This window comes from Corvus brachyrhynchos, unplaced genomic scaffold, assembly GCF_000691975.1.
Source record: "Corvus brachyrhynchos isolate BGI_N302 unplaced genomic scaffold, ASM69197v1 scaffold10, whole genome shotgun sequence".
Lineage (NCBI taxonomy): Eukaryota > Metazoa > Chordata > Aves > Passeriformes > Corvidae > Corvus > Corvus brachyrhynchos.
The window spans coordinates 1,466,108-1,479,734 of record NW_008236180.1 but is presented as its reverse complement, the minus strand read 5'-3'; the positions used below and the strand labels follow the sequence as shown (position 1 = coordinate 1,479,734).

The window sequence follows — 13,627 nt, the reverse complement described above, 5'->3', positions numbered from 1 at the left end:
GGCCGCGGGCGCTTCCTGCAGAAGGAGAGACTGGTTTGCTCCAGGGCAGCTGAAGGGCCCTGGGGAGATGCTGTCCAGCAAACATCCCTCTCCTCCCCGCTCCCCTTCCCACAGGATCCTTGTAAACGTGGCTCCTTCCCAGCACCTGCGCTTTTCCTCCCCGTACCTTATCCTAGGACATCTCCTACCTGTTGGCAGCTCTGCCCAGAGGATGAGCATCCCCACCAGGAGGAGGGCGGCCACCGTCTTCATACTGCCGTGTCCCTGAGAGGTGCGAGCGTGAGAGGTGGGGGACACCACCATTTAAACCCTTGGGGAGGATGGGGGTGGGGAAAAGAGCTGGGCACGTTCCAATGTTTGTACTTTTTTCCTCTGCCTGTTGCATTGTGTTTTCCGGACAAGCCTTTTGCGCAAGTTTCAAAGGGGATTGTTTGATTGCTCAAAAAGCAGCTATTCCATTGCACAACCGACCCCTGCAGCTACACCTGGGGCTGAGGAAAAAGCCAGGGCGAGATGAGCCAGGGCATTGTCCACCCTGACAAGCTGGAGGCAGTGGAGCTGCTTTCTCCTGGGCAGGTATCTTCTCCCGGTATCCTTTTCCAGGGGAAACCCTTCTGGTGACCATGTTCCCTTCTGGGGGTCTATTAAATGGTTTCCCTCTGTACTTTGCTTCCACATGGTCCTGCAAACCAAACCTTACAGCATGATCCAAATCAGCATGAGTCTGCCTGTGCCTTCCCAGGGATGATCCTTCAAGTTTTTCCCAGGGGTAACTTGCCCCAGCCACAAACCCTCCCAACTCCTGCCCCACTGGGAGTGTAAGTTGGTGTGGGGAAAACACCTTTGGCTTAGCCAAGGGTGGGTCTTTCTCAAGCTCGGGGGGGAAGGGGGGGATGTCACCTGAACCCCAGCATCTTCTCTGGGTGGCTACTGCCATGTAGGAAGCAGGTTGGTGCTGGAAGAAAGTGGCTGACCTCTCTGGGGTAGGATAATCCACTCCTTCCGGCCCTATCATCAGCCATGATGCAGCACAAGGACAACTTGACTGAGCCCTAACTCTTGATGGCTGTGGAATTAGGGGCTGTATTCCTGGTTTGGATGGCAAAGGTCCCACCACTCTTCAAGCCTCAACCCATTCCTCCCCCCCAAGGAAATTGTAACCCTTCCCTGGCCTCCAGGTAAATCTGTTTTCTTTAGGTGCCCTTGGGCAATGGGAAGTTACTCCATTTCCCACCAATTGGTCAATGTCCCCCCTCAGCTTGTGTAAGGGGTTCCCAAAACATTTCTGTGGGACTTTCTGGGGCTGGCAGGAACCCAAGCCGTTCTGGGAACAGGCTCTGGGAATCCCCAGGAAGGGGAAGGCTTCCACAGCCAAACCCCACCCAGTCCTGCAAGGGGCAGCCCCTGATGTCGCAACCAGGTGGGGACAAAGAGCAGCAAAAGGCCAGTATCACTCCTACATGCTCTGTGCAGCCCCTGAGCCCCCCACCATTGCACTGATCCAGCCCCTGGAGGTGCCACTTTCCATCCAGGCCATGGTGGGCCCCTCACTGTGCCCTTTCCTGCTCAGACTTCCATTCTCAAGTTCCAATGGGCCCCGTTAACTGGACCTCAACTAACCTGGTATCTGTTAATTATTGTCCAATTTCCCTGTTGACCCCGTGGCTGCATTAGCTCTTTGTGAAGTCATTCATTAAATAACGTGCGGAAGATACAGCCAGCCTGTGATAAATGTGCTTTGAAGTATTGGCTTTTGCAAATGTTAGAAGTTGGTGTTGCTGTGCAGATGTAGTCGTGTTTGGCTTGCAATGACAGCAACAAAGGGAGCCCGCTAGCCTGATTCGATGACATCTGGCGAGTGAGCGTAATGGGAAAGCGCCATTTGCTGGACCCTCAAGTTAAACTGCACGTACTCTACAGAGGCGGGAAGGGCGAGGGAGCATGTGAATCAGTTCTAAGAAAATGCTAAAGAGTTTCTGAAAAGTTCTGAGTATGTGTTCTGAGTTATGAATATGTATGAGGCTGACGCAATACCTGGAGTATACAAACCTGGAGCCTCACGTGAGACAGCACGCCTCTGGCTACGGTCACATATCCAGCACTGTTGCTTTTGCTTTGTTGACTTTTCCCCCTAATAAAATTTTAAAACCTCACAAGAGGAGTGGGCTTTGTTTCTCACACAACCCCAAAAGATTTTCTGGGCTGTGCACCAACAGTGTAGCACTTCTAATGAAAAATACAAACATTGGATTAATGTTTAAGCAATCCATTGCCATTCAGCTGCTGCTGGGGCTGGAGAGGACAATGCTGTGCTCCCAGCTGGTGCCAGAATCTGGCATAGGTTGTGCTTGGACCTATGCCTCCATAGGAGGAGGAAAGATCAAGGAGCAAGGCTAGGATTAAGCTGCAGAGAAGATTGGGGGGGGGGAAGAAATCCACCTGAAGAACATTCTATAGTGCTTTATTCAAAGCAGGGGGGGAAGTGTGAACTCTTTTTGTTGCAAACTCCCATGGAATAACCAGGACCCAGGCATTTCTGGGCACAGGATTGCCTGCAGTCCTCATATTGCATTCTGTTACATGTGCAGTACCCATTGCCCCAGTAACCCACAGAGCACGCCCCATTCCACATGGCTCACCCTCTTCCCTGTGAAAACAACTTTGTGACCCTCCTTTTGAAGCTACAAGGCCCCATTTGTGTGATGCTTGAGGGTATCATGGCAGATGTTGCATTTTCCCAGCCAGAGCAAGGCTCTCCAGTTTGTATTTGCTGGGAAGGGAAAGGAGGGAGGCCAGTAACCCCTGATCCCCCAGCCCTACGCAGGTACACAAAGCACCTAAGGAGCAGCTCCTGCCCTGCAAAGCAGCCCTAGTCCCCCACCAGCTGATGCAAAGCTTTCAGCCTGATGATGAGCTCCATCCATCCATCCATCCATCCATCCATCCATCCATCCATCCATCCATCCATCCATCCATCCATCCATCCCTGCCCAGCTCATGGCTCAGGAAGCTCCCCTCAGCTCCAGGCTGGCTCCATTCCCTCGGGGTGCCCGGGAGAAGAGGATGCCCGCAGCCCAGCCTCACCCTCTCAGCGCTGGTGTCTGGTGCCACCTAGTGAAGTGCCACTGATGAGGCTCTGCAGGACCACGCAGGCTCGGCCCTGCTCCCACGTGTAAAGGAAAGGGCCCTGTGGGATCTGCCTCTACAAATACGAAGTATGTACAGACCTCTAAGTGGGACCCGCTGTGTGCACAGGTACCTCCCAACCCAGCACAGCCCACACATGTTCACCCTGGAGCAACAGGAAACCAAAAGTCCATGCTTCCTGTGTCCACAGGAAATGAGAAGAGAGGTGGGGTATGAAAAATAAAGATGGTTTGTCTACAGAAGAGCAGAAACAACAATGAACTACACCATGTATTTACATTGTAAGAATCTTTGTAACAACAAAAATCTATAAAACGTATATACACAAGGCTATTGAAGAACACTCTCTAAAACATATTACAGAAGGGTGGCATCCCTGCCTGGCATCTCAGTCAGTCCTGGAAGAAAAGCAAGTGGCACCGTCACTCCAGTGCGGCCCTGAGGGCTGTTCCCTGTGCCCCCAGGCTGGGACACGCTGGCAGAGCAGGACTCTGCTGCCAGAACTGAGCCCAGCTGGGGCTGGGAGCCGGGCCCCAGGCACTGGGACAGGGCTGGCATGGCCCAAAGCAAGGGCAGGGCAGGCTGGGGTGCTGCTTGTGCCTCCCGAATACACAGGACCCACTCTGCCTGTGGGCAGGGCATGGGGAGCACCTGCCTGTCCTGCTGCTGGGGTCGGTCTTCGTCCCAGGACCATGTCCTCCTCCTCACCTTTCTCATCCACTTCTGTGTCTTCAACGTAATCTTCCATTTCCACCTCCATCTCTTCTTCCATCTCCTCCACGTCCACCTCCATCTCTTCCTCTCCGTTCTCTTCTACATCTATATCCATACTCTCCTCTATATCAATCTTCTATATCAATATTGATTTCCAACTCCTCCTCAGTGTCTGTGACAGCCTGCACAGGGAGCAAAAGCTCAGAGTGGGGTCCCAGTCCCACACCACCCCCCCAGCCCACCCTGGAAGTCCAGGGGTGTCCACCTCAATGGAGTGGCACTGTACCTTCATTGGGACAAAAGTGATCATCCTGCAGGGATGGATGGCAAGATCCAGGCAGCAGGGACCGTTCAGGACTGACGGGCATGGCCTCAGAGGAGAGTGAAGGCTGTAACGCACTTCTCTAGGAAGTTTTAACTGCCCTGTAGGTGCTATCATGGCTTGCAGAAATTCAAGGCTCATTCCACTTTTTGCAAAAAAAGGGACAATGATAAACCATTCAGGAATTCTCCTTGGAAATCTGAACACTGGCTGTTTGTTGCAGCTGCTCATTTTCATGATTCAGGGAATTCAAGGCACACTCTGCTGTGGGCAATGGGGACCGTAGAATGAAGGAATCCCTGAGTGGTTTGCCTTGGAAAGGACCCTGAAGATCATCTCATTCAAACCTGAGCTTCCTCCCACCAGACCAGGTTGCTCAGAGTCCTGTCCCCCCTGGCCTTGGATGTTCCCAGGGATGGGGCATCCACAGCCTCTGTGCACAGCCTGGGCCAGAGCCTCACCACCCTCAGTGGTTCCTTAAATGCAACCCAAATCAACCTGCTGCAGTTGAAAGCCATCCCCCCTTCTCCTCCCACCACAGACTCTGTTGAACACTCTGTCCCCATCTTCCCGATGGGACCCTTCAAGTCCTGCATGGCCACAGTGAGGCCTCCCCAGGCCCTTCTCTTCTCGAGGCTGAGCATCCCCAACTCTCTCAGCCTTTCCTCAGAGCAGAGGGGCTCCAGCCCTCTCAGCATCCCTGTGGTCTCCTCTGCAGTCCCTCCGACACCTCCAGGTCCTTCCTGTGCTTACGACCACAAAGTTGGAGGCAAGGATGGGTCCTGGAAGGGCTGCAGCTTCATGGTGAACAGTGAATTTTGTGTTATCCCTTGAAAGGAACTAAATGCACTCTGGTGCTGAGAGATAAAATGAAGAGAATGTCAGAATCCTGCTGTCAGTGGTGTTCTTTGTGGACTCTGCAGGGATCATCAGGAGCAGATCCCGTGTGTTCCCTTAACCCAGCACCCACCCCAGAGGAGCTGCAAAGGCACCTTGGCCAGGCCGTGGGTCCATGACCAGCTCAGCTTGGAGCTCCCTGTGCTCCCACAAGGACAGGCTCCAAGGCAAACCCTGCCCATGGAGGCACAGCATCTGTGCTATGCTGGCTCCTTCCAGCTGAGGCCAGGCCTGCAGCACCCTGGGGTGCCAAAGAGCAAAGATTTTCCCAAAGGATTTCTGGATCCTAGTGTTAGGAGATGCTGCAAAAGCTGGAGACCCCATTTCTGACACAGAGGTGCTTCTGTGACCCTGCAGCCCAGCTGAAAGGAGAAGAACATGTCATACAAATCTTCAGGGTGTTTATTTTCAGGACAGAAATTCCTTTATATAAAAGAAGAGTTTAAAAATAGCACTACCCTGCTCTCAGAATTAAATACACATATATATATATACACACATAGATATTGATAGAAAGAATAATTACCATTTTGCTATGTGATTACAAAACCAAACAAGATTAATACCGATTTCCAAACTATCCTGCCAAACCAGGGCAAGGGGATCTAAGAATTCCTGCCACCCACCTTCCCATGGGAGCCCACCTGGGCACCACACTGGGAGCCAGCTGGGCATCAGGCATCCCCTGTGCTTCCTGCACCACCCAGCAGTCCTTGCCCCACCACTTGGCAGCAGATGCTGAGACAACAGAAGCTCTCAGGGTGACACCACTGTAGGTTTTTTCTCTTGCAAAGCAGCCTGCCAGGGTCCAGGGGGACTGTGCCATCCCAGTCACTCTGGGGGACATCAGGTGTCAATGTCTGTCCAATGACCAGCCTGCCCACCTAGCTGTTCCCCCTCATCCCAGACCTGCCAACGAACGACAACTGAACCCCTTTGCAGCAGGGGCTTTGTTCATGTTCCTTTTTGTGTGTTTTTAGTATTTTTGGTTTTTTAAATACAGTCCACGCTTCCCTGGGGATTTTGCAATACAAGAACAAACACTGATGCTGTACGATAACCTAGCAATAACAATGTCATGTAGCTACTGTACATCCATCCCTGTGCCCTGCCGAGCACTGCAGCCCTCTGCCAGGATCACTTCTTGTTGGCAATCTGCTTTTCCAAGTCTTCAAGTCTGGCTGTCATCTGAGCAAGTGAATGTGCTAAGGAAAAGCATGAGCCAGACAGTCTACTGGGCAAAGGGCTTTATCCCCTTAAAAGAGCCTTAAATTTTCCCCCCTCCCATTTATCTATCCCTCCCTCCCCCATGTGCGCCCTGTCCTCAGCTGTCCTGCACCCTGGCAAGCCCAGGCATCACCCCAAAGGATATTTTTCTCGGTCAGGCTCTGCAGGATGGCCACGGTGTTCGTCTGGAACTGCACCAGCGCCTCGCACTCGCACGGGCTGCGGATCTCCGTCTCCCCTTTGCCCTCCTCTGTGACGGGGGGTTTGGCTGCAGTCAGACCACGGCCCCACAGTGCCCGGCTTTCCCTTGTTCCCAGACAAGTCCCTTGTCCCTGCAGCCACCCACCAGGGCTCAGGGCTCTCCACACCATTTTGCCCTCTTTTTTCAGCCTCTCTGCTCTCTGCCAGGCTGCCCTGCTGATCCAGCAAGCTCACTGCCAGGCATCCCACCAGGCATCCCACAGAGCTGTCACACGTGTGGTCACGGTGTGCCAGGGACTGCCAGTGCTGAGCTTCACTTTGCCTTCAAGCTGGGGTGGCAGGGGGCATGTTGACTCCATATCTGCAGCCCTGTGGCAGTCTCTGGGGACTGGGGGAGCCCCAGCCTGTCCCAGGGCAGGGAGACCCTCACAGTAACCCTGTAGCCAGCAGCAGCAGAAGCACAGGTCTGAACAAGGACACAGGCCACCTTCACAGCATCCCTCAAGGCAGGGTGCCACTCCCAACTTCTGCCCATGCAGTGGCACTGGGGTGGTCGTTCACATGAATAATTAACCCCCCCTGTTTTTTAATTAATCCCCCTGGCTTCATCTTTTCCAAATCCCTCCCAGAGACCCCACAACAGCCTGGTGAGATCCTGAGACAGCCTAGGCTCACACCAGCCTATCTCAGCCTTGGGATGCTTGATGCAGGGTGACAGACACACAAACCACCCCACTGGCTCTGTGGGGACAGGAGGGCTTGGGGTCAAGTCCCCTGGTGTGGCCAGGAGCACCCACCTGGGCAGATATTCAGGGAGAAGTTCTCCACAAGGTGGGTCATGGTGGTGAAGTCTGCTGAGTAGGAGAAATGCTGCTCCACTGGCTCAGAGGCAATCGCTCTCAGCTCCTCTTCCACAGCTTTTCCAACACCCACGGCAAACATGACAATCCCTGTGTGGCAAGGATAGATCCTGAGCACTGCGCTGGCCACCCCGCAGCAAGCAGCCCCAAGCCCAGAGGGAGCAAAGCCGAGGATGCAGGATTTTCTCTGGGCTTCCCAAATACACAGCAGGGATTTGGGAAGGACAGCCAGGAGCATGGCAGCACTGCAGTGGTGCAGCCTGCTGCCTGAAAGATGCTGCTCAGACCCTGTGGTCAAAGCAGAGCATGTCTGCCCTGGGATGCAGCTCCCCAAGGCTGGATACTGCAGTGTCTCCTGAGACAGCCACCCCAAGGAATCATTCCGGGATGCCCAAAGCACTGCAATTTGGGGTTCCCCAACCCCCCTGCACCTGATTCCTTTGCTCTCCTGGCCCATTCGGAGATGTCATCCTGGGAGCGTCCATCTGTGAACACCAGCCCGATTCTGGGGATGTTGTGGGAGAGAGGCCTGGCACCTTCCAGCTCGGAGAAGCTGTGCTCCACCATGTGCTTGAGGGCAAGGCCTGTCATGGTGCCTTTCTCCATGTACTCCACATCCATCACTGCCTTCTTGATCTCATCTGCACTGTGGTACTTGTTGAGGGGGAACTCGGTGCGGACGCGGCTGGAGTACTGCACCAATCCCACCCGTGTGCCGTGGGGGGACACCTCCAGCAGGTCCACGATGCGGTTCACAAACTGCTTCACCAGCTCAAAGTTCTGGGGCCGGACACTCTTGGAACCATCGATCACCATCACGAGGTCGACATGCCCAGCTCCACACTCTGTGGGCACAGGGGAAGGTGAGAAAGGACCAGCCTGGCCATGGGCACTGTCAGAGTGAAGGTGTCTGGGGCTGGGGCTGAGCTTTGGAGCTTCAGGACACTGTGGGAACATCCTGGACTTCAGCTGGGAAGGAGAGCAGACTGTGCCCAAGGGACTCAGCCCAAAAACCTCCACTGACATTCCAGCACCGCATGAAAGTCTTTCCTAGGTTTCTCTTTTCCTGAACCCTTCCTCAAAGCTGTTGCATCTTCTGGGCCGTGTCTCTGAGGACACAAGCATCCATCCACACAGCAACCAGGGTGCTCCCTCAACCCCAGCCAGCTCTCCACCCTCTTCCAGCCTAGCTTTGAGTCCCAACTGGGGACAGAGCCCCCCAGCCCAGTTTCAGCAGAGCCCTCTCCAGGAGCACAGAGCCGAGATGAGGAGAATGTCAAGAGCTGTGTCCCGATACTCACTGCTGCATGTCTTGCCGTCAGCCTGGAGCTGCTGGCCCTCAGGGCACACGCAGTGGTAGGAGCCCTCCGTGCTCACGCACTTGAACTCACAGCCGTGATCCACCCCGTTGCAGAGGTCGGTGGCTGGAAGACAAGCCAAGGGCACGGGGTTATCCCCATCCAGGGTGGTCTGGGAACAGCCCTTCCCCTGGGGCTGGGCAGGACATAAAGGCACGTGTTATACACACAGCCTGTGCCGTGCAGCACGCCAGGACTTACCCCTGCAGGACTTGCTGTCGGGCTGGAGCGTGAAGCCGCTGCGGCAGCGGCAGTAGTGCCCGTTGGGGATGCTCACACACTCGTGCTGGCAGCTGTGGTTTCCGAAGCTGCAGTAATCAATCACTGGCGAGAGAAGGAGAGTGATGGCAGAAAGGAAAAGACAAGAGGAGAGACAGAATGAGAAGCAAATGAAGAAGGGACAGGGAGGGAGACAGTCACTTACTAGTGCAGCTCCTCTTGTTCTGGCTGAGGTAGTAACCCGGCCGGCAGCGGCACGAGTACGACCCCCGCACGCTGACACAGTGGTGCTGACAGCCGTGCCTCCCGTCCGCACACGCATCGATGGCTGCAGGGGAACAGGACACCCATCACCCTCCTGTCTCCCAGACTCGCTGGGGCAGTGGGGCAGGAATGATCCAGGGCTTCAAAGCAGCTCCCAGCACCATGAAACAAGGAAAGGTCCTGGTGTGGTGGTCAGACCAACTAACATGGCTTTGTGCTAAAATCCAGGGAAAAAACACTGCCCATTTTGGTGCTGGGATGTGAATCCTCTGGTATTCACTGCCCAGACCCCCTCATCTGACAGACAGCTGGTTGTGCCCACATGAGTCCCAAGTGTCCCATCTCAGAGAGGTGGCCAGGATTTAGCAGTGCTGAATGTCTGCAGTCATTACAGACCCGGGAGGCAGTGGGCCCAGTGAACAGAGCACCCAGGCTGCTGCTGGCCTCCCTGGCCATGTTCCAGCTTCCCTCCATGGGACCCATAACTACAAGCTCCCTATGAAAGTTCAGATAATAAAAAGGGTTTTTACGGGAACAGGTCTTTCCATCCACGTTGAGCCTGTGGCCTGGGTTGCACTCGCAGTAGAAGGAGCCAGGGGTGCTGACGCAGCTGTGCTGGCAGCCGTGCTCCCGCTCCATGCACATGTCCACCCCTGCAAGACAGAAGGGGCATCAGAGTGGCCCAAAGGCACGCCAGGCACATGGGGACCCTGGCTCTGGCATATGCCCTGTCCCTGCAGCAGAAGCCAGTGTGACAACCCACACAGCCCCAGCCTTGCCAGGCCCAGTGCTCACCCACTGATTTCCAGTGCACAGACACGGACACTGTGCAGTGCCCTGTCCTGGCACCTCCTTGGGGAGGTTGCCTCCCTATCTACCCTGCTCCTGGCATGGGCAGCCATCCCAAACACCCCTCTGAAGGTCACCTTCTAGCCTGGATGAGGAGCAGACACCAGGATCCCCCTTGCCACTTCACATCAGCGGCTCTCACCCACCACAAAGCTTGTCCTGGAACTGCTTGGCGAACTGCTGGATGAGCTCGAAGGACTCCACCAGGAAGACGTGCTCCTCCAGTGGTGGGGAGGCCATGGCCCGCAGAGAGTTCATGTCTGCCCGCTGGATTCCCACGGCGTAGATCTCGATGCCAGCGTTCCGGGCCTGGGTGGCCACCTCAGTGACACGGTCCTGGGGCCGCCCATCCGTCACGATGATGGCAATGCGGGGGATCCTCTTGTGCAGAGGGCGTGCACCCTCCTGCGTGGTGAAGGCCACGTTCATGGCGTACTGGATGGCCAGCCCCGTCATGGTCCCCTGGGCCAGTGGGATGATGCTGTTGATGGCTCTCTCCATGTCTGCCCGCGTGAAGAAGGTCTTGAGGGAGAAGATATTCTGCACCTGGCTGGAGTACTGGATCACTCCCACCCGTGTGGCGTTGGGGCCCACGTCCAGGTTGCTGATGATGTCCATCATGAAGCGCCGCATGGTCTCGAACTCGAAGGGGCGCACGCTGCGGGAGCTGTCGATAACAAACACGATGTCCAGGGGACCCGTCCGGCACTTCAGTGCTAAGGAGAAGGCCAAGAGAAGGCTCAGTCCTGTGGCTGTCCTCAAGGAGCAGAGACATCTCTGCCTGGTGGCTGGGGGGGGCTCATGAGGAATGGAGAGAGCAGGTTTGGGCAGCCCCCACAGACCAGCACCTTCCCACTGCCCAGTAAATCCACAGAAGGTGGTGGTAGAGTGGAAGCAGAGCCAACAGGCTGGGGAGACATACCCTGGCTGTGGGTTGTTGTGGTTGTGTTTTCTCAAGGGCAGAAAATGAGACAGTAAAAAGCAAAGCTAAGGGCACACACTTGGCAGAGATTGAGCCAAGGAGCCTCTCTTGGACATAAGGATGCTACTTCCAGTGCAAACTGGGAGAGTGTTTAGCAAGTGAAATGCCAATGAACATATTTTGCTTAGCCTGTGTGCACCCAAGCGTGGGAGAATTCGGCCCTAATTTTAAGGAAACACTTTGAGTCCTTTTGGGATGACACCAATCTCAACTGCTCTGAAGGTCTATGATACCTACCTGCTCCTTCCTCCGTTTGGTGCCTTCACTGTTTTTAAACTAGAATTGATTTAGATCCCTCTGCCCTGGGAGGAGAGAGGCTGGTACCTCTGGGTTTGCTTTGTCCCCTGCACCTGGAAAGTCAAGCAAGGAGGAAGCCTCCCCTCACAGCTGTGCCTTCTGCCAAGGTCACAGTCCATGGGCAGGAGGGTGACAAGCCCTGAGCAGGGCTGTGTCGCAGCTGAGGAGGTGCCCAGAGCCAACAGCACCAGAGCCACCATGCTGGGGCCAGGCTCAAGCTCCCACCTGCTGGGGCAGCACTGGGAAGTTTGGGTCCCACTGCTGGGGGGATCCTCCATCCTCCTGGGGATGTTCCCAAAGAAGAGGCATCATGTCCCCCCACGTCACACAGCAAACTGTCCTCCAAGGGCTCCACTGCCCTGATGTTCTCACTTCTCTCCCCTCCAGGCACTCCCCACCAGCCAGAGCTCACCTGCAGGTTTTGGTCTGGCTTCTAGTGTTGTCAGGAGAAGCAGGAGGAGAGGGGCAACAGGCAGGAGCTTCATCATGGCTCTGCAAGACCACAGAGTTCCAGTGCTGGCAGGATGTGCTGCAGGGAGAAGACAAGGTGCAGTCAGTGCTGAGGGTGGGCTGAGCCACAGGGCAACATTCACCTGTGGTGGGTGTCCCCAGGCAGCGCTAAAAACCCTAAGCAGCAGCAGCAGCTCTGACAGATCCATCCCCAAACTTCTCTGAACCCACATGGAATCATTCCTGTTCCAAGGACTGGCAGTCTCAGCACAGCTCAATTTCATTACAGTAGCAACACTCTGCCAAAGGGTCTGATTTTCTGCTCTGGGTGGAGCTGGCTGTTGGACAAGCCTTATTTTCACTTGCAAACCAGGCAGATGGGATGTTCAGCCAAATGCTTTTTCCCTGACTGTGTGGCTGTTCTCTGCAGCCAGTGGGGAGTGGGAAAGATGCACACAGGGATGCAGAGAACCAGCCCTCCTGATACTCCTGCATGGGAAGAGAAACCCCCAGATGAAACACCAGCACAGACAATACCTTGTCAGAAGTCTCTCAAAGTCACTGGCAAAGATAATTTTTCCAAGAAGTTCCTTTCTCTGCCTGTTTCCAAACTCCCTTGGGAGAGCAGAAGCCTCTGCAGACAGAGGCTCTAAGGGTGCCTGTGCAGGTGGGCTCACACCTCTTCCCCTGGGCAGGTGCCCAGGCACTGCCAGCCTGCTGCTCTCCTTCACATCACTTCGGGGTCCCCACCACTCTGCAGCTCTCCCTGTCCTGAAGGTTTTTCCAAGGGACGTTCTGCCCCTCAACAGTTTTTTCATGTCTTTAGGGTGGGTTCATAGGGAGAAAAGGTATTTAAACTTGTTACCCAAAACCTCAGCTTGCCACTTCTCTCCCTCCTCATCCACCTCTGGGTTGCTTTGCCTAGTCTTGCCTTTCCTGGCTCCTGCAGGGACATGGATTTATTTAGTTTATTTTTATTCCAGCTCTGGTTGGAAACCCAAGGTGCTAGGGATGGAAATGCCACAGATAATGTGCCTCTCCCCAGGAGACATGCAGTGCCAGGACTGGGCACAGATACTGGAAGGGTGCTTTTACAAAAAAAAACCACACAAAAATTCGTTTTATCAGTAGTTATCAGCCGATATTTATTTAGCCCCAGGAGGTCTCAGTTGTAATTCATCACCAGGGTTGCTGTTTAATTGCTCAGTGGTTACGTGCAGCCCTGAACACCACGTCTTTGATAGCAGGGACACTGATAATAGGTTTCACAGCTGCATCTTAAAGCTGTCTCGAGACTCAGTGTTCACACCTGGAAAAGTATATTAAAGAATTAGGAGGACAGAAAAGGGATACAAGAGGAAACTGGGATCCAGAATACCCGTCTCAAAGCGAGAGACGTGGCCTTTGCCTGGAGGTGAGCAGCCTACCAGCCCAGGACCAGCTGGGACACAGTGACTCCGCAGCAGTGCCAGGAGCTCCTGCAGAACCGTGCAGGGGAAGGGCCAGTGGGATCACTCTGGCTGAGGGGATGAGCAGGGACAGCAGCCTGACAGGTCTTTTCCTGGAAGCCGTGGGCCTTCCAGAGGTGAGCTTTGCTTTGTGGCCAGGAGTGCTCAGACACCTGTGTCCCCTCACCACATGGCAAGCAGAGAGGCAAACAGTCCCTCCTCCCCCAGCTTCATTTCCCCATTCATTTAGCAGATTCTTTTTCCAGTGCTGCTTCTTTCCTGGGAGAAAGCACTCACTAACCACTAAATATTTTTGGGACAGCTATGCCACCTAGAACATTTCTGCAGCTCTGTGCTCTCCACACCTCCCTGCAGTGGCAGGCTGCTATGGA

General features: G+C 54.7%; 1 protein-coding gene across 1 annotated transcript; it reads right to left on the bottom strand.

Annotated features, from left to right (window-relative positions):
* Positions 1-5,461: 5,461 nt before the first annotated feature.
* Positions 5,462-11,906, bottom strand: MATN4 (matrilin 4). The gene is made up of 10 exons (XM_008633720.2): positions 11,750-11,906; positions 10,205-10,774; positions 9,740-9,862; positions 9,151-9,273; positions 8,928-9,050; positions 8,670-8,792; positions 7,800-8,213; positions 7,306-7,458; positions 6,453-6,557; positions 5,462-6,276 (listed from the first exon to the last, which is right to left on the bottom strand). Exons 1-10 carry the CDS (start codon positions 11,823-11,825, stop codon positions 6,218-6,220), a joined length of 1,869 nt encoding a protein of 622 aa, XP_008631942.2. The 5' UTR covers positions 11,826-11,906; the 3' UTR covers positions 5,462-6,217.
* Positions 11,907-13,627: the final 1,721 nt, after the last annotated feature.

Bases quoted from the DNA above. Each gene is read 5' to 3' on its own strand.
- MATN4 (XM_008633720.2), bottom strand. From the start codon at position 11,825: ATGATGAAGCTCCTGCCTGTTGCCCCTCTCCTCCTGCTTCTCCTGACA. The intron at 9,863-10,204 runs GTGGGTGAGAGC...TCTGTCTTGCAG, and splicing joins GTTCCAGGACAAGCTTTGTG to GGGTGGACATGTGCATGGAG. The intron at 9,051-9,150 runs GTAAGTGACTGT...TTCTCTCGCCAG, and splicing joins GAACAAGAGGAGCTGCACTA to TGATTGATTACTGCAGCTTC.